This window comes from Purpureocillium lilacinum (assembly GCF_023168085.1).
Source record: "Purpureocillium lilacinum CBS 284.36 DNA, scaffold_6, whole genome shotgun sequence".
Classification (NCBI taxonomy): Eukaryota; Fungi; Ascomycota; class Sordariomycetes; order Hypocreales; family Ophiocordycipitaceae; genus Purpureocillium; species Purpureocillium lilacinum.
Genome location: NW_027072116.1, coordinates 72505 through 95444, shown reverse-complemented (window position 1 = coordinate 95444; position 22940 = coordinate 72505). Strand labels below are relative to the sequence as shown.

At 53.8% G+C, this 22940-nt stretch overlaps 5 protein-coding genes across 5 annotated transcripts; 2 read left to right on the top strand and 3 right to left on the bottom strand.

Moving 5' to 3' along the window:
- Positions 1-10266: 10266 nt before the first annotated feature.
- Positions 10267-11067, bottom strand: PLICBS_007950 (uncharacterized protein; the record flags this gene model as incomplete). The annotated part of the gene is made up of 1 exon (XM_018324575.2): positions 10267-11067. The coding sequence occupies one exon, from the start codon at positions 11065-11067 to the stop codon at positions 10267-10269; it is 801 nt and encodes a 266-aa protein (XP_018177754.2).
- Positions 11068-11743: 676 nt separating this feature from the next.
- Positions 11744-13273, bottom strand: PLICBS_007949 (uncharacterized protein; the record flags this gene model as incomplete). The annotated part of the gene is made up of 3 exons (XM_018324576.2): positions 11744-11897; positions 11976-13156; positions 13232-13273. 3 exons carry the CDS (start codon positions 13271-13273, stop codon positions 11744-11746), a joined length of 1377 nt encoding a protein of 458 aa, XP_018177755.2.
- A 961-nt stretch (positions 13274-14234) lies between these two features.
- Positions 14235-16570, top strand: PLICBS_007948 (uncharacterized protein; the record flags this gene model as incomplete). Its single annotated transcript, XM_065601288.1, has 5 exons — positions 14235-14330; positions 14545-14948; positions 15014-15688; positions 15744-16243; positions 16329-16570. 5 exons carry the CDS (start codon positions 14235-14237, stop codon positions 16568-16570), a joined length of 1917 nt encoding a protein of 638 aa, XP_065457360.1.
- Positions 16571-17660: 1090 nt separating this feature from the next.
- Positions 17661-18690, bottom strand: PLICBS_007947 (uncharacterized protein; the record flags this gene model as incomplete). The annotated part of the gene is made up of 2 exons (XM_018324578.2): positions 17661-18357; positions 18458-18690. The coding sequence occupies 2 exons, from the start codon at positions 18688-18690 to the stop codon at positions 17661-17663; spliced, it is 930 nt and encodes a 309-aa protein (XP_018177757.2).
- Positions 18691-20173: 1483 nt separating this feature from the next.
- On the top strand, positions 20174-21292 carry PLICBS_007946 (uncharacterized protein; the record flags this gene model as incomplete). Its single annotated transcript, XM_018324579.2, has 4 exons — positions 20174-20216; positions 20422-20998; positions 21059-21158; positions 21221-21292. The coding sequence occupies 4 exons, from the start codon at positions 20174-20176 to the stop codon at positions 21290-21292; spliced, it is 792 nt and encodes a 263-aa protein (XP_018177758.2).
- Positions 21293-22940: the final 1648 nt, after the last annotated feature.

The window sequence follows — 22940 nt, the reverse complement described above, 5'->3', positions numbered from 1 at the left end:
TTATTTAATAGCTCTTAATCCCTGCCCCTTTCTATAATAGAGCCATTATATAATATAAGGATTTAATTAGCTTATATTATAGTTTATAGTTAATATATAACTATAAAGGTTATATATCTTTAATTAATATATAATAGTATTATTTAAATCTTAGCTTTAATCTTTATATTAAAAGCACTAATTACTTTATTAAATATTAATATTAATAGGTCTTTTAAAAAGATATATATAATAGCTAGCTATTATACTTTATTATTTAATAACTTAATACCTTACTTATTAACCTTAATTAAGTAATTATTTAAAAAGTATAAGATTTTATTATAAATAGATATTTTATTAAAAGAAGAAGGGTATTAAATAATAAAGTAAGGTCTAATTATATAATATAATATAATATAATTATATAATATAATAGTATTTATTAAATAAAATAAAGAAAAAAAAGAAAAAAAAAGAAACTTAATATTTAATGAGATTTTTATAGCTTGAATATTTCTTATAGCTTATAATAGCTTATTTAAGAGATTTTACTATAATTAACTAATTTATATCTTTAAAAATATAGAGCTCTAGTTTATAAAGATAAGTATAAGTAAATAAAGATATATATATAAGTATATAATAGTTTTTTATAATAATTATTAGAGGCTAGATATTATATCCTATAGACATTATAATAATAACTCTAAATCCTTACCTTACTATAATACCTCATATAAAAGACCCCGAGGTTAACCTAAAAACGCTAATATAGATATCTAAAGGTCTACCCAGACCTACTTAGTCCTAGGATATACTAGATATAGCCTGCCTTATAAGTCACAGAAGCTTAACGTCTAATATCCTATAACCCAGCCTCTGATTTTTGATATCACCTTACAGGCGAGTCATTCTATAACCCAGATTGTCCGTTCTGTCCTAACCTATTTCCCCGGAACAAAAATGGTGGTCGTAGTTCCAGTGATCCGAGTGACTCTTCGCTATCGTCAATAACGTCCACACCTGTTAATCATCGCTATACGCTAATATTCGATGCGGCTGTGGTCGATGATTTCCCGACAACATTTCAAGGGCCTGATGAAGCACAATCTATGGCATCTGCACTCTCATCGGAGCTAAACCGCTCTCCTCGCAGTAAGACTGTCAAAACTTTAACGACCACCCCACTAAGCACAACGACGACTACCTCAGCTAGTCACGGCTTGCTGGGTGTAGCAGTAGGCGTTGACTTCAATAGCTCGAAGTAGTTAGACTCGCAAATAGGATACTGTTATAACTGTGATTGCGACACGAGACGAGAAAGCTTGTAAAGTTGACATACGAGTGCTCTTCTATCAGAAAGAACCGTCAGCATTCCGGGCTTGAGCTAGATGCACCTGCTTAAAGCTCTCTTTCCAGTCTAGCTACCACTTTCTGATACGTAGCCCTCGAAACGAATTTGCACTCGTGGGATCCAGCCAGCCATACTGGCGGTGCTAGAGTAAGATCAGCACCGCTGTCGAGCAGGAGCCGAACCACCTCACTGTGACCCAGTTCCATTGCCAGCAATACAGGTCTTCCGCAGGAGAAATGGAACGGTCTCTGGCGAGTATCTAGCCATACGTCCGGACCGTTTAAATCCACCCGCAGGTCATGATAACTGACGTTTACATCGGCACCGTGTGCAAGCAACAACCGAGCCAGCTCCAAATTATCGCGCTGCACTGCACGAACAAGTGGGGGAATGAAGTCTTCTGGCCTTGACGGATCCTCAAAATAGCAAAGCCCAGGAACGCCCGGCGACGGTCGGTCCAGCTCTCTGAAATCGCACTGAATATTGTTCGCTAGCAGGATTTGGGTGGCCGCAGTATCCTGTCTTAGCACGGCAAAACCGAGCGAGGTAGTAGCGGCGACCCTATCCACGATCTGTGGGCCCAAGTCGAGGAACTTTCGTAGAAGGTTAACGTGTCCGCGTTCTATCGCCCACCGAACCTGATACGTCTGCTCTTCTCCAGAAGCAATTGTCCATTTTTCTTTGCTCACAGGATTGTAGAAGTAGTGTGCTGGCGTGCTTTCTCCGAGTACCAAATACCATTCATCTGCGTGCGATTTCGGATGGAACGTTGTTTCAGCTTCTTCGTCTGGGGTTGGGCAACGATAGGTAAACGGTTCAAACATCTGCGATCCGTCACGAGCCGATGGGTTACTCTTCCGAGCCTCCCTAACTCCAACCTGCACAAGAGAATCCCTGGTCCTTGTAGGCTGCATCGCAGGGTCGTATTCTCGCCGCAGCAGTTTTTGCCAGTCGATAGTTCGGAAAAAAGCGTGAGCCTTGACTTCCGCTGTCCCATTGGCTCCTAAGCGTTCATCGGGTTTCCTAATCAGGAGTCGAGACAAAATATCCACGGCAGACGAGGGAATCGACTCTGAGATCTTAAGGGGGGCAGAGAGAATCTTGTCGCGGACAGTCTGAGGATTTTCGTCATAAAAAGGGGGCAGACCAGTCAGCATCTCATAGAGGAGAACTCCTACTGTCCACCAATCGGCCGCCTTAGATCGACTTCCGATCAATACTTCTGGCGCGGGGTATTCGGGCATTCGGTAGGCCGATTCTTTCTTTGCAGTGAAATGATTTTGAAATAAGCCAAAGCCACATATGGTGACATGTCCCGTCAAATCCAGAAGGATATTTGTTGGCTTCAGCCAGGAGAAAATGCCAACGACATTATGTAGATGCTCTATCGCACAAATAATCTCTGCAGCATAGAGAGTCGCGCTTTGGATATCGAATCGTCGGCGTCTTTGAAGGTGGTTCAAAAGATGTCCGCCAGAGATAAAGGGTGATAATAACCAGGCATCTTCTGGCGTGAAGTCCGCAGAAATCAGTGGCGCGATAAAGGGATGTTCGATATGCTGTGGCATAGGAGCCGGTACAAATGTAAGGTCAGCAGTCGGAATCCTTCGATAGGCATAGGCCTGGCCGGTATTTCGCTTGTAGCCTATCTTGCCATTGCAAGACTTGAGGGGTGTCGGAGCCGAATGATTTCCGCTCATAACAGGTGTAGTTTGCTGGACGTGCATGTACTCCAACCTGACACGTAGCTTGCCCGCACCATTGCTGAACTCCACCCACCGAGTAGTGGCCCCGGGAAAGTAGCTGAGTCTTGCCACCCCAAAGACTGGATCCATACCGCCAACACAATCGTCTGTGTCCTTCAAATGCAAGGATACAATGAGATCCGCGATGTGCAGAACATCGAAAGAATGGCTGATACCCTCCTGCAGGCCCCAATAAATGGCGTCGTCACGTACACCGATTGAAGCGACGGCTACCTGGGATTTGTCATGGTCCAGCACGGCATAGGGAAGGTGAAGCTTGTGGTGATAGCTTGGGGCGTCCCGCCATCTCATGCATTTTGTTCGGTCAAGCAATGCCCTGTATCGACCCGTGGCTACTGAGCCGCGATGCTCAAAAAGGGTCACCTTTAGAATGCCAGGAAATTCGAAGGGGGGGAAGGTAGCATTCGAAGTAGAGGGCGCCATCTTGCGATACACTAGTAAAAACGCGTTTCTGCACTAAATTAGAGTAGCGCGTACTAGTATAGATGTCCAGCAGTATTTTAGTTGTCTCAAGCAGAAGTATGGTATAGGCGGGGATTGCGGTATATATACGGAGGAGCGTCTTAAAAGTCGTGTCCCGGCTATAATACGGCTAATAAAGGCACTTACCAAGGCGATAAAGGTACGTAATAGTATGAGCGAGGCGATTAATAGGGAACAGGCAAGGCTATAAGAGCTTTAGCCGCCGAACCTCATTAAGACGCTATAGATGCCCTCTTTAGTAAGTGCATTAAGAGGTTTTACTTATTATAACTAACCTTCTTATAATTATATTTAAGATTAATAGCTTAGCTACCTTTAGTTTATTAATGCTAGTCTTATTATAATATACTTTTAAAGGAGATATAATAAATTTAAAAATATAATATATATAAAAAGATTTAAAAAGTAGTATTATAAGTTAATTATTATTTTATATAATTAATCCTTTATATTATTATATATTAATAACTTAATATTTTTATTTTATATAGTTAATTAAAAAAATAATTATAATTTTTATATTAATAATACTTAAATTTATTTATTTAAAATATCTTAAGGAAATTATAAAAGAAAAAAGAACTACTTTAATTTTAAGTAATATTATTAATCTTACTTAATATATATTATTATATAAGTTACTTATATTATATTTATATAAGGCTACTTATTATATTACTTATTAAACCTTATTTTAAGTAATTAATAATATTATATAACTTATAATTAGTTTAAAACTAAATTAAGAAAGTTAATAATTTAATATAAAGAGCCCTAACTTTATATTTATATTAATATATTAATAAGGCTTATAATATAATTAATAGAGGCTATATAAAATAGCGATCCTAACTTATATAATATTATTAACCTTTTTCCTTATAAAAAGATAAGTTTTAATATTTAAAGGATAGAGGAGAGTAAGTTAAAGTAAATTATAAAAAAGCTAGTTAATATAATTATTTAATTAGACTTATTATTAACTCATAATATAATTATCCTTTTAAGTAATTAATAGCTATAGCTCTCTTAATTAATATAAGCCTTATTTATTATATATAATACTTTTTATAATATTTATATTAATTATTCAATATTAAGCGAATAGTAATTACTTATACTCTTTATATAAAGGGGCTTATTATATATTATACTTCGCTCTATAAGGGGTTTATTAATATTATAAATATATTAACTTAGAGAACTACTATTCACCTACACGCACCCGCCCATACAAACCGGAGCTCCATACAGTCATAGTCACACGGCTTACATCCGCGGTCGCAGCAACGGGCGGCAACCCAGCGGGCCAGCAACCCAGCGAGCCTGCAGCAATTGAAGCCATCGCGGGCTACTAGGTTGCAGCGGGCAACTGAAGCCATCGCGGGTTGCAGGGCTATAGCAGACAACTGAAGGCATCGCGGGCTGCTGGGTTACGGCACTAATTTAAAGGTATCGCGGGCTGCCGGGCTGCCGGGCTGTACGGGCTGTAGCAGGCAATTGAAGACATCGCGGGCTATAGGCTGCGGGCTGCGGCGGCGGGCTGCTTGTATACTGTGCGCGGCGTGGGTGAATAGAGATATGCGTGTGGGTGAATAGTAGTTCTCTCTTATAATTCATACGTCTCTTCTGGCGGCTGAAGCCCTTGTGTCTCCTTTGCTGTAGGTAAAAGTTCTGCACCTTTGTCGACGACCTGGAGGTCAGTGCTCCGCGGAACATACAGCTCTTCTTGGAGGCCATCCAGTCATTGTCATTCTCTATGATACCATCGACGCGAGGCAGATAGTGTCGTTAGATTCTACACAAGCTTCGCCGAGTTTAGACTACCGGTGATGGGGAGATTCCTGCCTCGCAAGACGATGTGCGATGCTTTGGTTGGTGTACTGGCCTTTGGTGAGCCGTGAGTACAGTACGATGCAGGGCATTAGTTACGGGTCATTTGGTTGACTGTGTTGCCTCATGTTCAGTTCAGTGCACGGTGAACCATGGGGAGGGCAAGTCGGATGAGTCTGCGGACCGCCTTAAGCGATCCGCTGGATTGGCGAGGTGACGCTATGTCATCCACTGACCAAGGTACAACTAAGCGAGGAGCGTGTTAGGGTCAAGCTTACTCCTGTCAAGTGCTATACACTCAACCAAACTGGATTTCAGAGGTGGGTTTGCATGACAAGAACATAGCCAACTCACAGCACCACGAAGTGGTGTCTGCGCATATTCATGCCCTCAGTCATGTGTACTTTTTGATTCCATACAGAGGGCACGACAGGACTAGAGTTATACAGGGAAAATGTCGTGGACTCCTTCTGGGCAGCGGCATCGCAGCCATAAAGAATTTCCACGCACAGAGTTACAGTTGTACATGAAGTGATGCACACAGTCAAGGCAATTGGACCCTCTGTACGCTCAATTTGTCTTTGAGGATGTATACAACACGGTCATATGAGACCATAATTTAAACTCTCTTTTTTAAGCATCAGGTGCCAAGGAGCCAAGTACAAATAATCGCTTGCCACGACTTTATTTGCCCCTCTCTCTTGAGCGACAATTTGTACAGCGTACGTGCAGAAACTGGTTCTGACATGACAGATCAGGATCAGCGTGGCATCAGATCATTTGTCGGTCATGCCTTTCGCGCGCGGTATCCCCGTGCATTCAATGTTAGCTACTGGTGCGTCAGAGTTTGAGTTTCGGATACCAGACCCCGTGCGACCGCGGTGAAGGGATGTTCATGGCCGCGGGCACATGTTCAACAATTTGCAGCTCTCTGTTTTCTATTAAAAGAAGAGCAAGCCATTCTCGTCAATGTCGTCGCCAACAACCTCTTACTCATCAGGAACTACCCACTACCCAACTTGGAACTGTACTGTCCGTTTCAATATGAGATCGGTCCTCGTACTCTACCTTTTGTCTTGTCTCTTCTCACAGGTTCGTTGCTTGGTGCTGCCCAAATTGATTCGAAGGAAGTCTACTTACACTACCATTAGGCTCTGGGCCTTGTCTCTCCACATGATGGATATCCACTCGTGATCCCGAAATGGGAGGTAGAGGCGTATCCGGGTGGCCCTGTGATAGCCCTCAATGGCACGATTCAGGAAGTCCGCAATGCGCTCATCAAATTAAACCCCAGCTGGGATATTGACTATCCAGAACGCAACATTTCGAGGCGTGACGCTACTATAGAAGCCAGGCGTGACACACAGTTCAATCTCTACAACTGCTTTGGTCGTTGGCCTGGTACTAATCGAGGCCCCATTGTCGATGGCATTCGTTACTTGAGACGTACAAATGGGCGCCCGACTGAGGGTCCAGGCCCAGGTAAATGTAGCCGGGTCAGCTGCTCATATAACGCCGCAATCTATTGGTGCAATGATGTGAGCTCAAGCATCTCGCAAGCATGTCACTGGACAGCTTGAGCTTAGCTGACCGCGTTTGTAGAATCTCCACACCAAGTCGCTCGACAACTTCGGAATGATTGCCGACGGAGCGGAGTTTATCATCGAACGCTGCTGGCAGAGCGTTGGGTCGTACGGTGGTATGGAAGTCGCGGGTCAGGCATTCCATGCCGAGAATTGGAATGTCATCGTTGAGAGAAACAATTGCTGAGGGAGGGGAACGAGAGAGCGCGAGCAAGCACGCACGCGCGCGCGAGAGGGAGAGGGAGAGCCTGATTCAACATAGGCTAAGGGTCTTATCCAATTTTCAGATCACTTGGCCGCTATCAGATTTCGCAGCCATACATTATCTGATTTGCTTCAATTAGTGAACAATGCATTGTTCGATAAAGAGTGTGATGGCGACAACAAGATGTGCCCGCAATGTCTTTTAGGGACAAGGATCTCTTCGAGACAGTCGGTCGGTTTGAGTGCAGAGTTCACAGCGGGTCAAGGCCACTCGCTACACTCTCCCGAGAGCGCTCCTTGCAGGACAGAGGCTAAATAACAAGCTCGACCGTACACATTCCAACCTCTTCAGGAGTGAGAAAGCAGAGAATCCCCAACCAATCACGGTGAAAGTTGTTACAGCGAGAACACAGTAGAGATCGTGTCGACCCATTGCCATTACGTGCATCTGGTATTTCGCACAGGGGAATGCAAGGCAGTTCTGCCTTGCACACCAAGCCTTGAGGAACGAAGTCCGCGGTGGTCTTGACTCTGCACCTTGAGAAATACATCGGCTCCGACCTCGAGAGCCAGCTTTGAGATACCGGCAGTAGCTCCGGCTTCGACAGCCAGCTTGGAGATACCGGCAGTGGCTCCGGCCTCGGCCAGCCAGCTTTAAGGCATATGCACTGACTCCAGAGCACGGCAGCAAGCAATCAGGAATACTTAGCGACTGAACTAGCGAATCAGAAGGCCGGTTTAAACTTCTCAAATCTGGCCGACCCTGAGGAGTGAAAATGCGGCCTATAAAAATCCTTTCGGAACTTCGTTCCTTAAGGCATGGGCAGCCCGCTCACTGGCCGTCCCCGCCTCCACCGGCCCGCCTCAGAAGGGCTCTTTCGCAGACGACTCTTGCTTGTGCACCTTGAATTGACCGGCGCTACCGTTCAGCATCTGTTATGCCTGCGCTCCATGGTTTTCGGGCGGGTGTGACGCACCAGGCTGAGCGGAGGCTGTTGTCCCAAGCATTCGTGACAACGGGGTGTGTCGGCCTTTCGTGCGGTTTGTGGGACGACCAGAGGGCAGGAATGGTGCAGTTGGTAGAAGGTTAAGAAGGAAAACGAATATCTCAACCAGGATGTGCATGTTGACGCCGCCGATAAATTCTGGGTTTCTGTGCAAGAAGAGTTGAGAAGGACTCCAGTCAGCAAACAGCACAGCGTTGGGCGTTGAGCGGGTTCTGGTCACGAATCACGAATCACGATGGTCGAGCTGTTTCGCCAAGCGCAGAGCATTCGTCATTTCGCATCAGGCGGCAGGCGGCGGCACCAGGCTCCAGCTAAAGCCCGCCAGTCGTGCTGCTGCGTTCGCTGTAAGCCTGGGGATCGTGTGAAGAAGGGGTGCCTAAGAAGCGGGACTCCCAATCGTCAGCTTTGCGATAAGCGCATGAGCAGAACATTCATTTAGTGCACGGGACCCAAATCCATTGCGGCCGGGGGAAAGTCATCCTTTTCAATCAATTAAGCACAGCAAAGCGCTCGTGAGTGTCGCAAAGAACGAGACAAGTGGTTGCAATGATATGCGATTATCCATCTGCACCACCTTGCGCGCCGCCAAGGCGGGGAACCGCGAAGGGCCGAAATGGCGCCAGCGTCTGACATGGGCTGTCGTCAGGCTCTCACATCAACCTGCGTTCCCAGGCAATGGACACGGCGCACTTTCCTTCCGCTTCAACCAGATATAAGGTGTCGCGATCTCGTGGCAAGCAACCAGGCGAGTCACTGTATATTTCCAAGCTGAGGGCAAGAAGGAAGGACAAGGGAATGGCGAGATGCTCCGATGAATCGGAGTCGGACGAAGAGCTTGAGCAAGGTTGGTCTCACCTAAAACATATCCAGGCAGCCAGCTTTTCAACTGACCGAATAGGCGCGATCGTCTTGCACCAGCTCTTCAATCGTAAGGTCGTACTATATCCGGATAATACCGTCGTCAAGTCTGGGAAGCGCATCGCCATCGGGGAGGCGGACGCGCTGAAGGTCGCCGAGGCCGCCGGGATTCCGGCACCGGCCGTCCATGACGCTCATACGGACTCTGATGGCGTCAAGCACATCCGCATGAGCTATATCGAGGGAGAAACTCTCGACAAGTTATGGCCCGATTTGCCCGCCGAAAAGAAGTCGGGCATTGCTCGGCAGCTTCGAGTAATCCTCGAAGAAATCAGATCCGTACCTCCACCCCCGAATTTCGTTGGTGCTTGTGATGGCACCCAGATAAGAGACACAAGACTTCACTTCACATACCATGCTCCCTTTTGTACGAATGAGAAAGGCTTCAACGAATATCTGCTCTCTAGCTTGCATGAGCAGACACCTCCCGTCTTGCGGGAAGCCTTCGCACGGCGATTGCGAACCGACCATCGCATTGTACTATCACATTGTGACCTCACGCCTAGGAACATTCTAGTTCAGGACGGAAAGGTCAAAGGGATTATTGATTGGGAGGATAGCGGTTGGTATCCAGCATACTGGGAATTTGTCAAGTTCGTCCTGCGTCCTGCTGAAAGAGGTTGGAAGGAATATGCAGAGGAAATTTTTCCCGAGTTGTATCAGGATGAGTTGGTGGATCTGATTGCCATTTCCAAATGTCAGAATGATTAAGTTGTAGTTCAATAATTCGTATAAAATTATAAGTGGAATATCTTTTGCTCCATTCCTCATCCCGTGGCCGCATCACCACGCCAGATGCTCGTCCGCAGCCACTATCAGTCGCGTGCCCCGATGCCCCTGACGCTGGGTGAATTATGCTAAGCGCAAGCTACCTCGAGCATCGGATATGCTGGCAATAACACTTGTGCAATTGGCTACGACATTGAAGAACCTATGTAAACGAAGAGAGCAACTGTTCAGAAGGTGGACGTACACGGATCGTGGCGTGAAGCGCCCTCCCCCCATAGAACACTGTTTCACATGGTGATTCCATACACACATGCAGCCTCGCGGTAATATTAGAAGAAAGCACTTGAGACTCGTTCATCAGCCTCGCCCTCGGCTCAGACCAACCACAACAAACGCATTGGGGCTCGCTAAGTATCGCCACACCAACCCCCGTCGACGACATGGCTACCACCCGTTATTGCGCTCGAATCGTCCGAGGCCAGGAAGAGCATCAGTCTCGCTACCTCCACCGGAAGCAGCCTCCTCTTCAAACTCTGCCCCGCCATCGTCTCCGCCTCGTACTCGGGCGTCAAGACAGTGTCAATCTGGCGCTGCGTCGCAATCGCGCCCGGCATGATGCTATTGACGCGGATCCCCCACTCGCCAAACTCGCGCGCGTGCGTCCTCGTCATGCCCATGACGGCCGCCTTCATGGTCGTGTAGATGGGCAAGCCCGTCGCCGGCAGTCTCCACGAGATGGAGCCCATGTTGATGATGCTTCCGCTGCCGTGCTCCCGCATCGACGGCACGATGGCCTGCGTGAGGAAGAACTGGTGGCGCAGGTTCACGTTGACGTCGGTCTCGAACGACTCGGGTGTCACCTCTGCCGTGGGCACGCGTGTCTTGGGGCCGGCGGCGCCGACGTTGTTTATGAGGACGTGTACCCGTGCGAACTTCTCGAGAGTCTTGGTGGCGCAGGCTCGGAGCTCGTCGAGGTTGGCGGCGTTGCAGCGCATGAAGACGGGCTGCGTGGCGCCTTCAATGGCCTTGATGTTGTCGCAGACAGTCTGGGCAGAAGACTCGGCAATGTCCAGGAAGACGACATTGGAGCCTTGCCTGCAAAAGAGCTCGACCGCCGCGGCGCCAATGCCTTCGGCGCCACCCGTGATAAGAACGGTCTTGCCCCGCAGGCTGGGGTAGATTGCCGATTGCTCCATGTTCACTGCCATCTTGCGCTCAAGCACAACCGCACTGATAGATGGTGTAATACCGACCGTGAAGCAGCTGGGGGTTCGCCGCGGCTCTTATACAGAATACAGCAGTAACGTTACACGGAGTAAGACAGAAGCAGAATGAGGCACGATGAGTAGGGCCCGAAAGGTGTATGAAGTACGGCCGAGACGTTGATGAGGCGTGCGCCACTTCCCCTCGCTTTTCGGGGCCTCTCTGGGGGAGGAGACCGAACCCCGCCGCCACCTCCGCCCTCCATGTCCATCCATCTGGCATCGTCTCGGGCGGCTTACCGGCCACCATGCCAGACTCGGATAGTTGAGCATTGAGATGCGGAGCAACCTATCTCGGCGCCCGCTGCATTATCTTGCCTGGGGAACTGGAGCATGCAGGCCGGGCTTGCACAAGATGTATCCGCTGAGCCATGAAGTACGCTATTAGACCTGGGAGAGAGCCGGGATTTGACGTCATCCTGGATTCCCGGCAAAGGACCAACAATGCAAACCCATCGCAGCTGTGAGCCCGGCTCACCTCGGAGCGCATCTCACCAGTCACTGTGTAGCATCGGCGCTTGCTCTTACTAACTTCATAAGTCAATTCGGCCGAGTTGACCGCTACTCGTAACCTTATGCCTCTATCTGGTATCAATACTTTTGTCTATGCCCTGTCACGTCACTAAGACTTCTCGCGCCGTCGGTTCAGCCACATGACGGCGACGAAACACACGACTCCTGCCACGTAAGATGCGCCGGCAAAGATGATGAGGCCCTGATAGGACCCTCCGCTGCTGCTTACTATCTCACCCGCAATCGGAACGCCTGTGAGCGCACTGAGACACTCGGTTAGCTTCATGTTTCGTGAACCCACATGCACGCTTTTGTTTGAAGAACAGACGCCATGAACTTACCCGACGCTGACAACGGTGTACACCGTGGTATAGTACCTGCCGTAGTTTTGAGTTGTGCAGTACTCCCCAACGCACACTGGAACAAGGCTGATGTTGCTCCCGCTCGCAAAGCCAAACACCACGGCAAACGTGATGATGGCGCCGACGTTGCTCCCCGCCGGCAGCCAGATTGCCAGCATGGAGATCATGCAGAGCACGTTGGTCAGCAGCAGCGTGTTCATGCGGCCAAACTTGTCGGCCACGATGCCCGGCAGCCAACGGCCCGGGAATGACCCGGCATTGAGGAACACGACCATCAGGTAGGACAGGCGCCGGCTGATGCCGTGGGCCAGCGCGTACGACGACACGTACTCGAGCCCGACGAAGAAGCCCCACTCGATGAAGAAGACACCGGCGGTCACGAGGCAGATGGCCGGGCTGCACAGGATCCTAAAGTCTGGGAGGATGCTCTGGTTGGCGCGCCGGGCCTGCTTTCGGAACTTGCTGCGCGGGCGGACCATGACGCATCCGACGAGAAGCAGCACGATGGTGATGAGGCCGATGACGCGGGTCGTCCATGCGAACCCCAGTCGGTCGCTCAGGGCGTCAAACACGAGCGGGAACATGACACCGCCGAGGCTCCCGCCAGACATGGCGAGACCAGTCGCGGCTCCGCGCCTCACGTTGAAGTACTGTCCTATGGTCGCGACCGGCACGACAAAGACGATGGACGTCGCAGCCCCAGCGACAATGCCTACAACGACAATAAAGTGCCAGTACGCGTAGCAAAACCCCAGCGACACAAACGTGGCGATGTACAGCAGCAGGCCCGTGAGCATCAGCCACCGTGGGCCGTGGGCATCAAACACGGGGCCGATCTGGATGCCGCAGAAGAAGACCATGAAGTTGTAGATGCCGAATATCCAGCCGCGCTGGCCCTCGGAGACGTGGCGCAGCTGGTGCGAGGAGATCCAGGACTGGTAGATGCCGATGCTGTTCATGAGGCCGAGGCCGCCCATGATGGCGCAGAAGCTGCCAAAGACGACGAGGTTGGCGGCCCGCCCGCCCTCGGGGTACTGTGACTTTTGTTGCCGCACCTCGGCCGGGTCAGACGCTTGCTCAGGGTCGGATGTGGAGTCATACAAGTCATTGTTTGCCGAGTTGGGAGCCGTTGACCCGTTGTGCTTTTCGCGTGGCTGGTCCTGGTGGGTGGGTGTCAGTGTACATGCAAGCGCGGCGCGTTGAACGAGGCCTGGGAAGTTGGGAGGGACTCTTACATCGTTGTCCTGTCTCAGCCAAGAGACAATGTTTTTGAACATGTTTTGTGTGTGCTTTCGGCGTATCGAGATTCGGGCGTATGTTTAACGATACAGCGCTTGCAGTTCTTATCAGATGCAGTTCTCTTTTCTTGTTGCTCGTCGCCTGATGGACTGAGAAGATCCCGCACACGCTGGCAGCTTCAGGGCCACGGTTCTTATAGTCGCCCGCGGCAGAGTCCTCCAACCGACACCTGATCCCATTACCAACGCAATCTACCTCCAAAATCTCCGAGCCGCTCAACTGCCGGCCCGATGCCAGCTAAGCCTTTTGACGTGATTGAGTTGCAGATCGGCCGAGCCAATCAATGTACACGGATCGATCGCGGCGCAAAGCTCGAGGGCATCAACACTTTGGCCGAAGCTGACTCAAATGGGAGGGCCCTGTTTTCCAGTGCGATCAAGTTAGTGCCCGCCAGCCCAGCCGTCGACGTAACTGTGGATCGCTTTCGCCGAGCCGCCTCTGCATCGCACGGCATCCAATTCGCCGCCATCGATAGTCTGGCTGTCAACTCCACCGGCTATGACACACTACCGCCTCGGCCAAACGAGCAAACAGGTCACAGGCCGGACCTGTGGCCTGAAAATTTTCCCATCATTGCGAAAGGATCACAAGAGAGGGGACAGAAAGAGAATTGAGACCGTCGGTGCTCCGTTTACACCAGACAGCATCATCGTGGCAGGCCTGCGTAGTGGCGAACAAAGAGAGATACCCTCCCGTCCACCGCACGCCGCGCACTGATTCGGCGAAAGAGACGGCTTCCAAGACCAGCCATCAGCCAAGAACGCAGGCAGGCATGTCCTCGCCTGTTCCGGAACCCGGTCCGATGCATGGCGGATCGACCCGTCCCTACCGCTCGCAGAAGCGGCAGCGGCCATGCGACCGGTGCCGCGAGCGCAAGCTGCGGTGCCAGACCGAGGACGGGCAACCTCCATGCCAGCGGTGCCGACAGAGCAGCCTTGCATGCACCTTCGTGGGCAGGCCGCGCAAGAGGGTGCCGGGCCAGGCGGCTCAGAGGGCTCTCTCTTCTTCGCACGGCATCAGGTCCCCGTCGTCGATGTGTGAAGGCCAGCAGCTCCGTAGCAGCAGCAGCAGCAACGGTTCGCCCTTGGTCGGCCGGCCAGAGCACCACCAAGACTTTCATGTCCCGGCGCGGCTGCACCACCCACAGCACCATCACCACAGTCATCACGCCTCGGTTATTTCTTCTTCGGCGGATGAGGCAGTTGCCGCTCCTGAGTCGCGAGATGGCAATAATACTGTCCACGGCCAGCATGCGACGACGCACCTTCCCAACCGCGGGACCCTCACTCATGCCCTCGGCACGCCGGTGCTGACGGCGCTGCACCCGCACCGGCCATCGACACAACTGTCGCAAAGCCTAGATCAGATAGAAGGGCACGCGGCCGTGCTCCTCGGCGGATCTTCCGAGTCGGATCCCTGGCTCCTGAGACACTGTCGCTTCGATGAGCTGGGGCTGCGGACGTTCCACAAGCTTCACTTCCGCCACGCGGGCGGTGTTCCGACCAGCGACAAGATTCCAGTGCACTTTTTGATCAGCTCGGATGAGCTGTGCGAGAGCGCAGCGGGAGAGACGCGTGTTGCTGGAGACAAAGAGCTGCGGGCCGAGCTGGACATGCTGGTCCCGCCCGCGTACGGCGTGAGGCTTATACGGCTGTAAGTCCTGTTGCCACTGGACACTCCTTCACCTTGCTTCAGCTTCCTTGGCTAATGACATGCAGCTTCCACAGACACGTCTTTCCCATAATGCCCATCGTCTCGCGCACGCAGCTATGCCTGACACACATCGACTCGGTACCGGATCGGGCGACGGTGGAATCGCTCCCCGTCCACCTCCTCGCCGCCATGTATGGTTCAGCGCTTCCCTTTGCCGTCAACGACGACCAGCTTGCCGTACTACACATCTACGACCAGCTCCCCCTCGATCGCGTCTGGCGCATTGTCTACCGCAGCCTGCAAGACAAGCTGCACCGTCCACGTCTCTCGGTGCTGCAAGCCGCACTGCTGTATCTGCACAAGACGGGCCCCGACCGTCGGCGGTACGCGGCTTCTGACACGGCCTTTGTGTGGTCCTTCATGGGCACGGTCGTCGGGCTTGCGCACAGTCTGGGCTTACACCTCGAGTGTCGCATGTTTGGCATCCCGGCATGGGAGAAGAGGCTGCGGAGGCGGCTGTGGTGGGCGGTCTACATCGAGGACAAGTGGCTGTCACTGCTGATGGGGCGGCCCCCGTATATACGGCAGGATGAGTGGGATGTTAGTGCCTTGGATGACGCGGATTTTGACATTCACCATCCGTTGACGTATGCGAGCGCGTTGCCGGCCAAGTCGGTGGCGGCATTTCGGGACATGGCGCGCCTGGCTCTCGTGGCCGACTCTGTGCAGGTGTCTTTATAGTGAGTACCGTGGCTTTCCAGTGTGCCTTATGTTTCGCCCTGCTGACCAGCGCAGTTCCTTGAGATCATGCCAAAAGCTCGCCGAGGACTTGCCCGCCTCGATCCAGGCCGCAAAGCCCCTCTTCGACGCCCTCAACGCATGGCGCGCCACCGTCCCTGTCCCCGAGCCCTTCCGCTCAGAGAGGCTCGCCAACCTCAACGACGCCGACTCGTACCCGGCATCCGTCTACTTTGCCTACCTGACGCTCGTCGTGTACGTGTGGCGCGCGCTGCTCCGCCCGACGGTGCGGTCCCTCCCGCCGCCGCAGATCATAGATGTCGACCAGCCGCTGCAGGAGCACCAGGGCCCGCTGCAAGACACGGGGTTCCTCTTCGAGGACTTTAGCTGGGACTTTTCCGACCTGCCGGAGATTGAGCTGCACCTCGAGGACGACGTTACGGACACGAGCGCCACGGTCAAGGAGCTGCACCAGGCGGCGCAGACGTGGGCCGTCAACCTCGTCAATTTTACGTGGCACATGTCGTCGAGCGACTTTGGAGAGTTTTGGTATTCTTGTACGTTTACATCTTGCACCCTCGCCACTAACTATATGCCGCTCCCATGTCTGTGCGATGGCTTGGCTAACTCGTTTCCGCGCAGGGTCTCGCATCAGCTTCGCCGTAGTGTCCAACTTCCTCATGGTGCTGCTCGTCCAGGCGCCGAGCTCCGAAAACGCCCTCAAGGCGAAACAGATGCTGGAGAACTGGCGCCGCGTGCTGCGCGACCAGAGCAAGGCGTTCCCGCTGCTGCTGCTCGCCATGACGCGCCTCAACGGCTTCTACTGGGCCGGCCTGTCGGAGACGTTTTGCCTGCCGCAGCACGTGCAAGAGGTGCTGCAGTGAAGCAGCAGCCGTCGCCGCTGACGACATGCCGTTTTGCATGGTGTGGTTTGCCGCCGAGCTTCGGTCAATAGCATCGATGGAGCTCCCCCTTATCTGATGTCGAGTCTTCGCCGAAGGCGGGCGGGCACGGCCAACCGGAGCTGCGTGGGTCCGGACGGAGACCCACCTCCGGCCGTGGCGCCCCGGCGAAAGGGTCACCGAGTTTTCGCCGAGCATGTCCGTCACGTTGTCTGATGTCCGCGGCACGTGTATATAGACATGGAGTGATTCAGCCAATTTAAATGGTTATATTCTCAAATAAAGGCCTTTGAACTTGCTTTCTCTACCGGTGCCAAAGAACAAGAAGCTTATCGAGACATCACATTATGGACAGGTACTTGCTGAGCCCGCCCACCGCCCTGCGGCAGCAGCGCCCGCGACCCCAACACTGCACCTGTGAGGCCTGCCCTCCTCCTCCCGCGTACAACCAACAGTGGCTTAGCAGACAAGGAAACCAGCCTCTACCTCCATCATATACCCAAGCAACACAGCCTCAGTCCGCAACAAAATCGACTCCATCACAGGGGGGAGGGCTACATGAAGCCACGGAGGTTAACCGACCACGGCCACCCAGTTTCTTGACCCGCTGCCTCCAGAAGATTGCTGACGCAACGGCATTCGACGAGGACAAGACACCGCCTAAGTGAGTTGCTGCCTGACTTCAACCCGACAAACCCACAACTGATGCAGGCAACACGGACTAACAACAGCATCAGGGGCTCCGGCCCAGAAGCGGTGTTCGTCCTCCGAGTTGAAGAAAACAGTGCAGTCCAAGCGAGTGAGTGTTCTTTCTCCCCGAAGATGGTTGACCTTGCTGACCCCTGTCTTTAGAAGCAGACATGTGCTTCGGCTCTTGCTGCAGAAACTAACGACCACCGCGCATTGCACTTGACGATTCGGCGAAAGTTTGACTACAACCCCCAACGCAGGAAATACCCATGAGCATCTTAATGTAGTATGTAGCGAATAACTAGTAATGGCAAATCAAGTCATTGGATTGCTCTCACGGTTGTTGTTACGCTCATAATCAGTGATGACCTTGCCGGCCGTGTTAGCTGAGCAGCTGCCACTCGGCGTCAGCCCACGGCCGCCCCTTCGTCTCCTTTGCCAGCTGTGCCATGGACCTCCACGTCCACCCGCCCCCGGCCACCTGCACCAGGTGATTCTGATTGCCCATCCGCTCGGCCGAATGGTCGATCTTGCCCTCGCCCATTAGGAAGCGCAGGTACCGCTCCGGCGTCGGTGACGGCCTCGCTAGCACGCCCGCCTTGTAGCTCTCCAGCGGCACGCTCGTCACCTGCACTTGCCCGGCTCCGTTCGCCCCCATGCTCTCGGCAATCTCAGCCATGGACTTGCTGTCGCCGCTGAGATGCACCTCCGGCGGCACCGTGTCCGCCGGTCGCGATGCCAGCACGGCGAGCGCCTTGCCGACGTCGTGCATGCTCGTGTACGACGTCCGCTGCGCCGTGTCCCCCACGGCCTCGTACCTGCCGTTCTTGGTGTCGAAGCCGAACCACGGCCCGATCGAGTCCTCGAGGAACAGGCCCGCGTAGACGCGACACACACTCACGTCGGGGATGAGCTGCTTCGCGAGCCGGAAGTGCGCCTTCTTGGCGTCCCACTCGTCGTGCGGGAAGTCGTGCACGTAGTGGTCAACGCCGAACTCGGACGGGAAATAGAGCCTCACGGAGGAGCCAGGGATGCTGCGCAGGAGCGCCTCTTTGAAGTGGTGGCCGCTGGGGCCGACGCTGGAGAGGGAAACAAACGCGTGTGTTAGCCAGCTCTGTGGCACGCTCCGAGTTATGCACACACTGCACTGCACTCAACACCAGACTGGTTCAGACGCACGCGTTGATCAGGACGTCGACGCCCGCCAGCGCCTCCTTCAGGTTATCCTCGGCGTACACGCGCAATGTCGCGCCGTGGGCCACGAGGTCCTCGGCTTTGGCTGAGCGGGCGCGCGCCAGGACGATGACGTCAAGGAACCTATCGCGAAATGGCCGCTCGAGGAAGCCCTCGGCGATTTTGGCGCCCAGGTTGCCAGTCGCGCCGGCGATTGCGACGGTTGGACGTGCGGACATGGTCGTGGGATAAGAGTGTTCCAGTTTCCTTGAGAATACTGTTGGCACTCCAGCTGCAGATCACGAGGTTTATGTATTATCGTATGGGCAGCTGAACTTTGAAGAGCTTCGTGTCGACGGAACCAGCGACGCTTTCTCTCATCGGCCAAAACTCAATTGACCCACCGAGCCGCCACCCCTTGTGGACGGGCGCGCGGGATACCGAGGCGCCCTGCGCGACGGATTATCAATGCACCCATGAGACACAGGCAAAGGGCGCAAGCTTACTCTCGGTGCGTCCGAGAGGCTGCATGCTCCTTATTAGCCTGAAGATTGATTGACGGACAGCATCACGTCGCGGCGGCCTTGGCGCGCGCATCCGACAGCCACCCCGGCATTCCCACTGCCTGGTCGGCGCGGGTTCCGAGCGCGGCGGCCGGGTGGGTCCGCTGGTTCCGTTGAGGGCGGCCCGTCTGCCCCGTTCGGGCGCCGTGGTGGCCAGTTGACATGAGCATCGACCGCGACGTCCCATGTCGTCGAGGCAAACGGCGCTGCAGTTGGAACACGCGATGGCTTGGCGTAGGGTGCGAGCTCAATCATGTTGCACTCCAACACCTGCGAGGATCGCAGTTCGCCAGGCCGCGTCCCGCCTTGCGCCCGCGGCCCCTTGACATACCAGGTCAGGACGCTTTTGAGCAAAGGGCGCATCGTCGCTGCCCACGAGTGCAAACTCATGATGCCGCCGGCATAGCTTCCAGAAGGCCAACCCACAGCGCCGGATGCTGCGCAGGCTCAACATCCCGTGAAGGTAAGGTCTTGTGACTTGCCAAGGGATACTCCATGTCGATCTCACACTCGTGAGCAGAACGCACCGGGGGTTTGCTCATGGAAAAGGCGCCCCATATCCTGCGATCACCTTTATACACTCAGTCCATCTGCCCAACGACTCAATTGTCAAAAAGGGGGGCGAAGCCTTCAACTTCCGGCACGGTGTCGCCGCGACGACTACACACTCCACACCGGGGTGCTCCCTCTCGTGAGTAGCCAATCCTTCAGAATGCCGCATCAAGGCCCTCGAGCAGCAGGCAGCAGCGTCTCCATGTCCGCCTCCCTTCCCTCCGTTCCGCCAAGCAAAGCACGCTGCAACCTGCCTCGTAGCGCTGACAAAGTCGAACAGAGCGGGCTATAAAAGCGTCAGCCGATTTCTGCGGGGCCACAACACCACATGCACCCACGACTTACACCATTTTATTCTCCCTTTCCAGCAGCAGTCGCCCGCCCATCCACCGCGTAAAGCAACACGGAACAAGCCGCAAGCTTGGAGGCAACTTACTCCCATCGCCCGTACTTCTAGTTAGGTCTCCCCCAAGGTTGCTTCTGCGCGTTGCGCTGGGGCGCGAGGGCCTCGCTTGACCCCGCCCCCGCACACTACCCTACAACACCTGCACACGCTTGACTTACACCGCGAGCCAGGTTCAATCAACGACCGCCGAACAGTCTCAAAATGGCGGACAACATGACGTATCTCATTACGGGCGCAAACAAAGGTATGCTCGGTGTTAAAATTGCAACTTCTCTAGAGTGTTTACGGCGACGCGGGCCGAGCACATGCCCGTGGCTGTCGCGAGTGGTCGCTGTAGATCTCACACCAACCAAAAATCACTTCACGACAATACGCTAGGAGGTAGCGATATGAGCGGCACAAAGCTTCACACTTGCGATTCAAGGAACACTCGCGCTGACGGCATGTAGGCATCGGGAAACAGCTCACAGCCGATCTTCTTCTCCGCCCCGCGACGACCGTCGTTGCGACCGTCCGCAACCCCGCCGACGAAACTTCGCAATCACTCCTCTCCCTCCCGACGGCCGACTCGAGCGCGCTCATCGTGCTTCCCCTGGACGACGCCGACCCGTCCATCGACAGTACGTCGCTGGTGACTCGACTCACCGCCGCCGCCTCCGCACAGGGGCAGAAACCCATTTCAATTTCGCACATCGACGTCTTGGTCGCCAATGCGGGCGCGTCAGCCGGATACCACAGCGTGCTCGACACGAGCCCCGACGCGGCGAGGTTCTGCTTCGAGGTCAACGCCATCGGACCCCTGAAGCTATTTCAGGCGTGCTGGCCGCTCCTCAGCAAGAGCACACGCGAGGGCGGCAAGAAGTTCGTGCTGGTCACGAGCTCGGTGGGCAGCATCGCGGCGCTCGAGATGGAGAGCTTCCCATCTGCAGCGTATGGAATGAGCAAGGCGGCGGCCAATTGGCTTGCCAAGAAGATTAGCATCGAGTTTCAAAAGGACGAGCTCAAAGTCGGCATCATTCATCCGGGGTAAGCGAGCAAGCCCGGACGGTTCAAGCTACGAGCACTGACCCTGATGCTATGCGACAGATGGGTCAAGACAAACATGGGCCAGAGCCTTGCAGATGCCGTGGGCGTCAAGGAGCCGCCCATGGCCGTCGAGGACAGCGCCAGACATGTCCTCGCGCAGGTGCGTTCGCATGATGAAACGTGTATTTCGTATTCGCTGGGCGCAGCATTGACCGGCCGCAGATTGACAGTTTGTCGTTGAACACAACGCACGGCAAGTTCCTCAGCTTCGACGGCCAGGTGCTGCCGTGGTGATTCGGGGAGACAGGAAGTAGCAGTGCATATGCATGCGGGTGGTGACGCGACGGGATATCTGACTGATATCAAGGCGAGTCGCCTGAGTCAGTCGTTCCCGGTACGAGCACAGTCTCATCGAGATAGCGCGTCAACAGCAATTTCTGGACAGCCTTCTGTCGTTCTTTTCGTGCCGTGTGACGTCGAAATACGAGCGTATGACGTTCGGCCTCGGAGCTTCGTCACGACTGTGCCTCGCACTTGAGTAGGCGAAATGGTCCGGACGTTTCGGATACAACAGGACGCCGAATCGACCCTTGCCTGGTGGTCAGCGTGCGTTGTACGGATCCTACGGAGGCGAGGACGGGACGACGGCGGCCCGAGCAATCGAATTGTAAGCGGCGGCGGTTGCGGAAGATGTCGCGGCCGCAGCCGTCGTGCCGTTGTCGTGTTCGATGATCATGGCAGGCGTGCGCGTCCGGGGCGCAGGCGTCCGAGACGCGGCAATCTCAAGCATCAAAGTGAGGCGATGCAGGCTCGGTGAGCGTTTCGTTCGCGTCGAACTGTGCTACATCAGTCCGGTCAGGACAGGTCCAAGTCCCAAAAACGCACATGTCGGCACGGTCGGCCGCGGCGGGGCCGTCAAGAGATGAAATATTCCATCCCGGCCGCCACACCGGCGCCGGAGACGATCGCTCTCAAAGGCGGCGTTGAGTTGACGTTTGGGATTGGACATGGCGTGCTTCGTGGGTCGGCTGCTCCCCCTTGGACCCCTGCGCTAGCGCTCATTGCGTCGTCGCATCTTGATACTCGTGCTGGCTTGAGACGCCGCGATAGGGGGGAAACATGTGTGCTCTCGGCTGGGTCGAGGACGGGAGACTGCACAGCCGCAAGCTAGCAGCAGCGGAGACGCCTGGCCTGGGCCTGGCCTGCTGCATGCCTGGTGAATATCTAACCCTTGCTGAACTGAAGTGCTCCCGTCGTAGACACAGCGTGCCGGGCATGGTCTCGTCCCAAGAGAGGGATGCGGGCAGATGTCGCGCACACATCGAGCATCGGTACAGATACATGCGTGCATGAACGCACGCAGGCGCGCACGCACGCACCTGCAGTGCGCATGTCGACGTCGAGCTTCACGTTGGCGGCGCAACCACGGCCGTGCGATGGCGACGGCGATGGCGATGGCGATGGGCGATTGGTGACGAGTGATGGGTGACGGGCGACCAAAACAAAGTGCCATAACAGGCCCGAGGGTGCAACGACAGCGCGGCGCTGCAGTGCTGGCTGGATGGCTGGCTTGCGGCGACGCGACTGTATACAGTATCCCGGACTGTACGGACGACACCCTCGTGCCAAAATGTACACGCAAACCCCCAAGTCGGATCGCTGGCAGCGGGTCGCGGTTGCCAGACTCGAAACCTCTGTGACGTCGGGGCTGACGAGGCACCAACAGAGGCAGGAGCAGCGGCGCACGGCGATTCGGCGCAAGGAGCCCCACCTGCCCACCCACCTGCGCTCGGCACCGCAGACGGGAGGCACAGCAACAAACCTGTGGAAGGAGGCATGGAGGCTTTGGGAGGCACGGCAAGCACCGCACGGCTCAGCTCAGCACAGATTGGAAGGAACCATTCGCCCCCGCCGCTTCGACATTCATTGGGAGGGGGGCAGC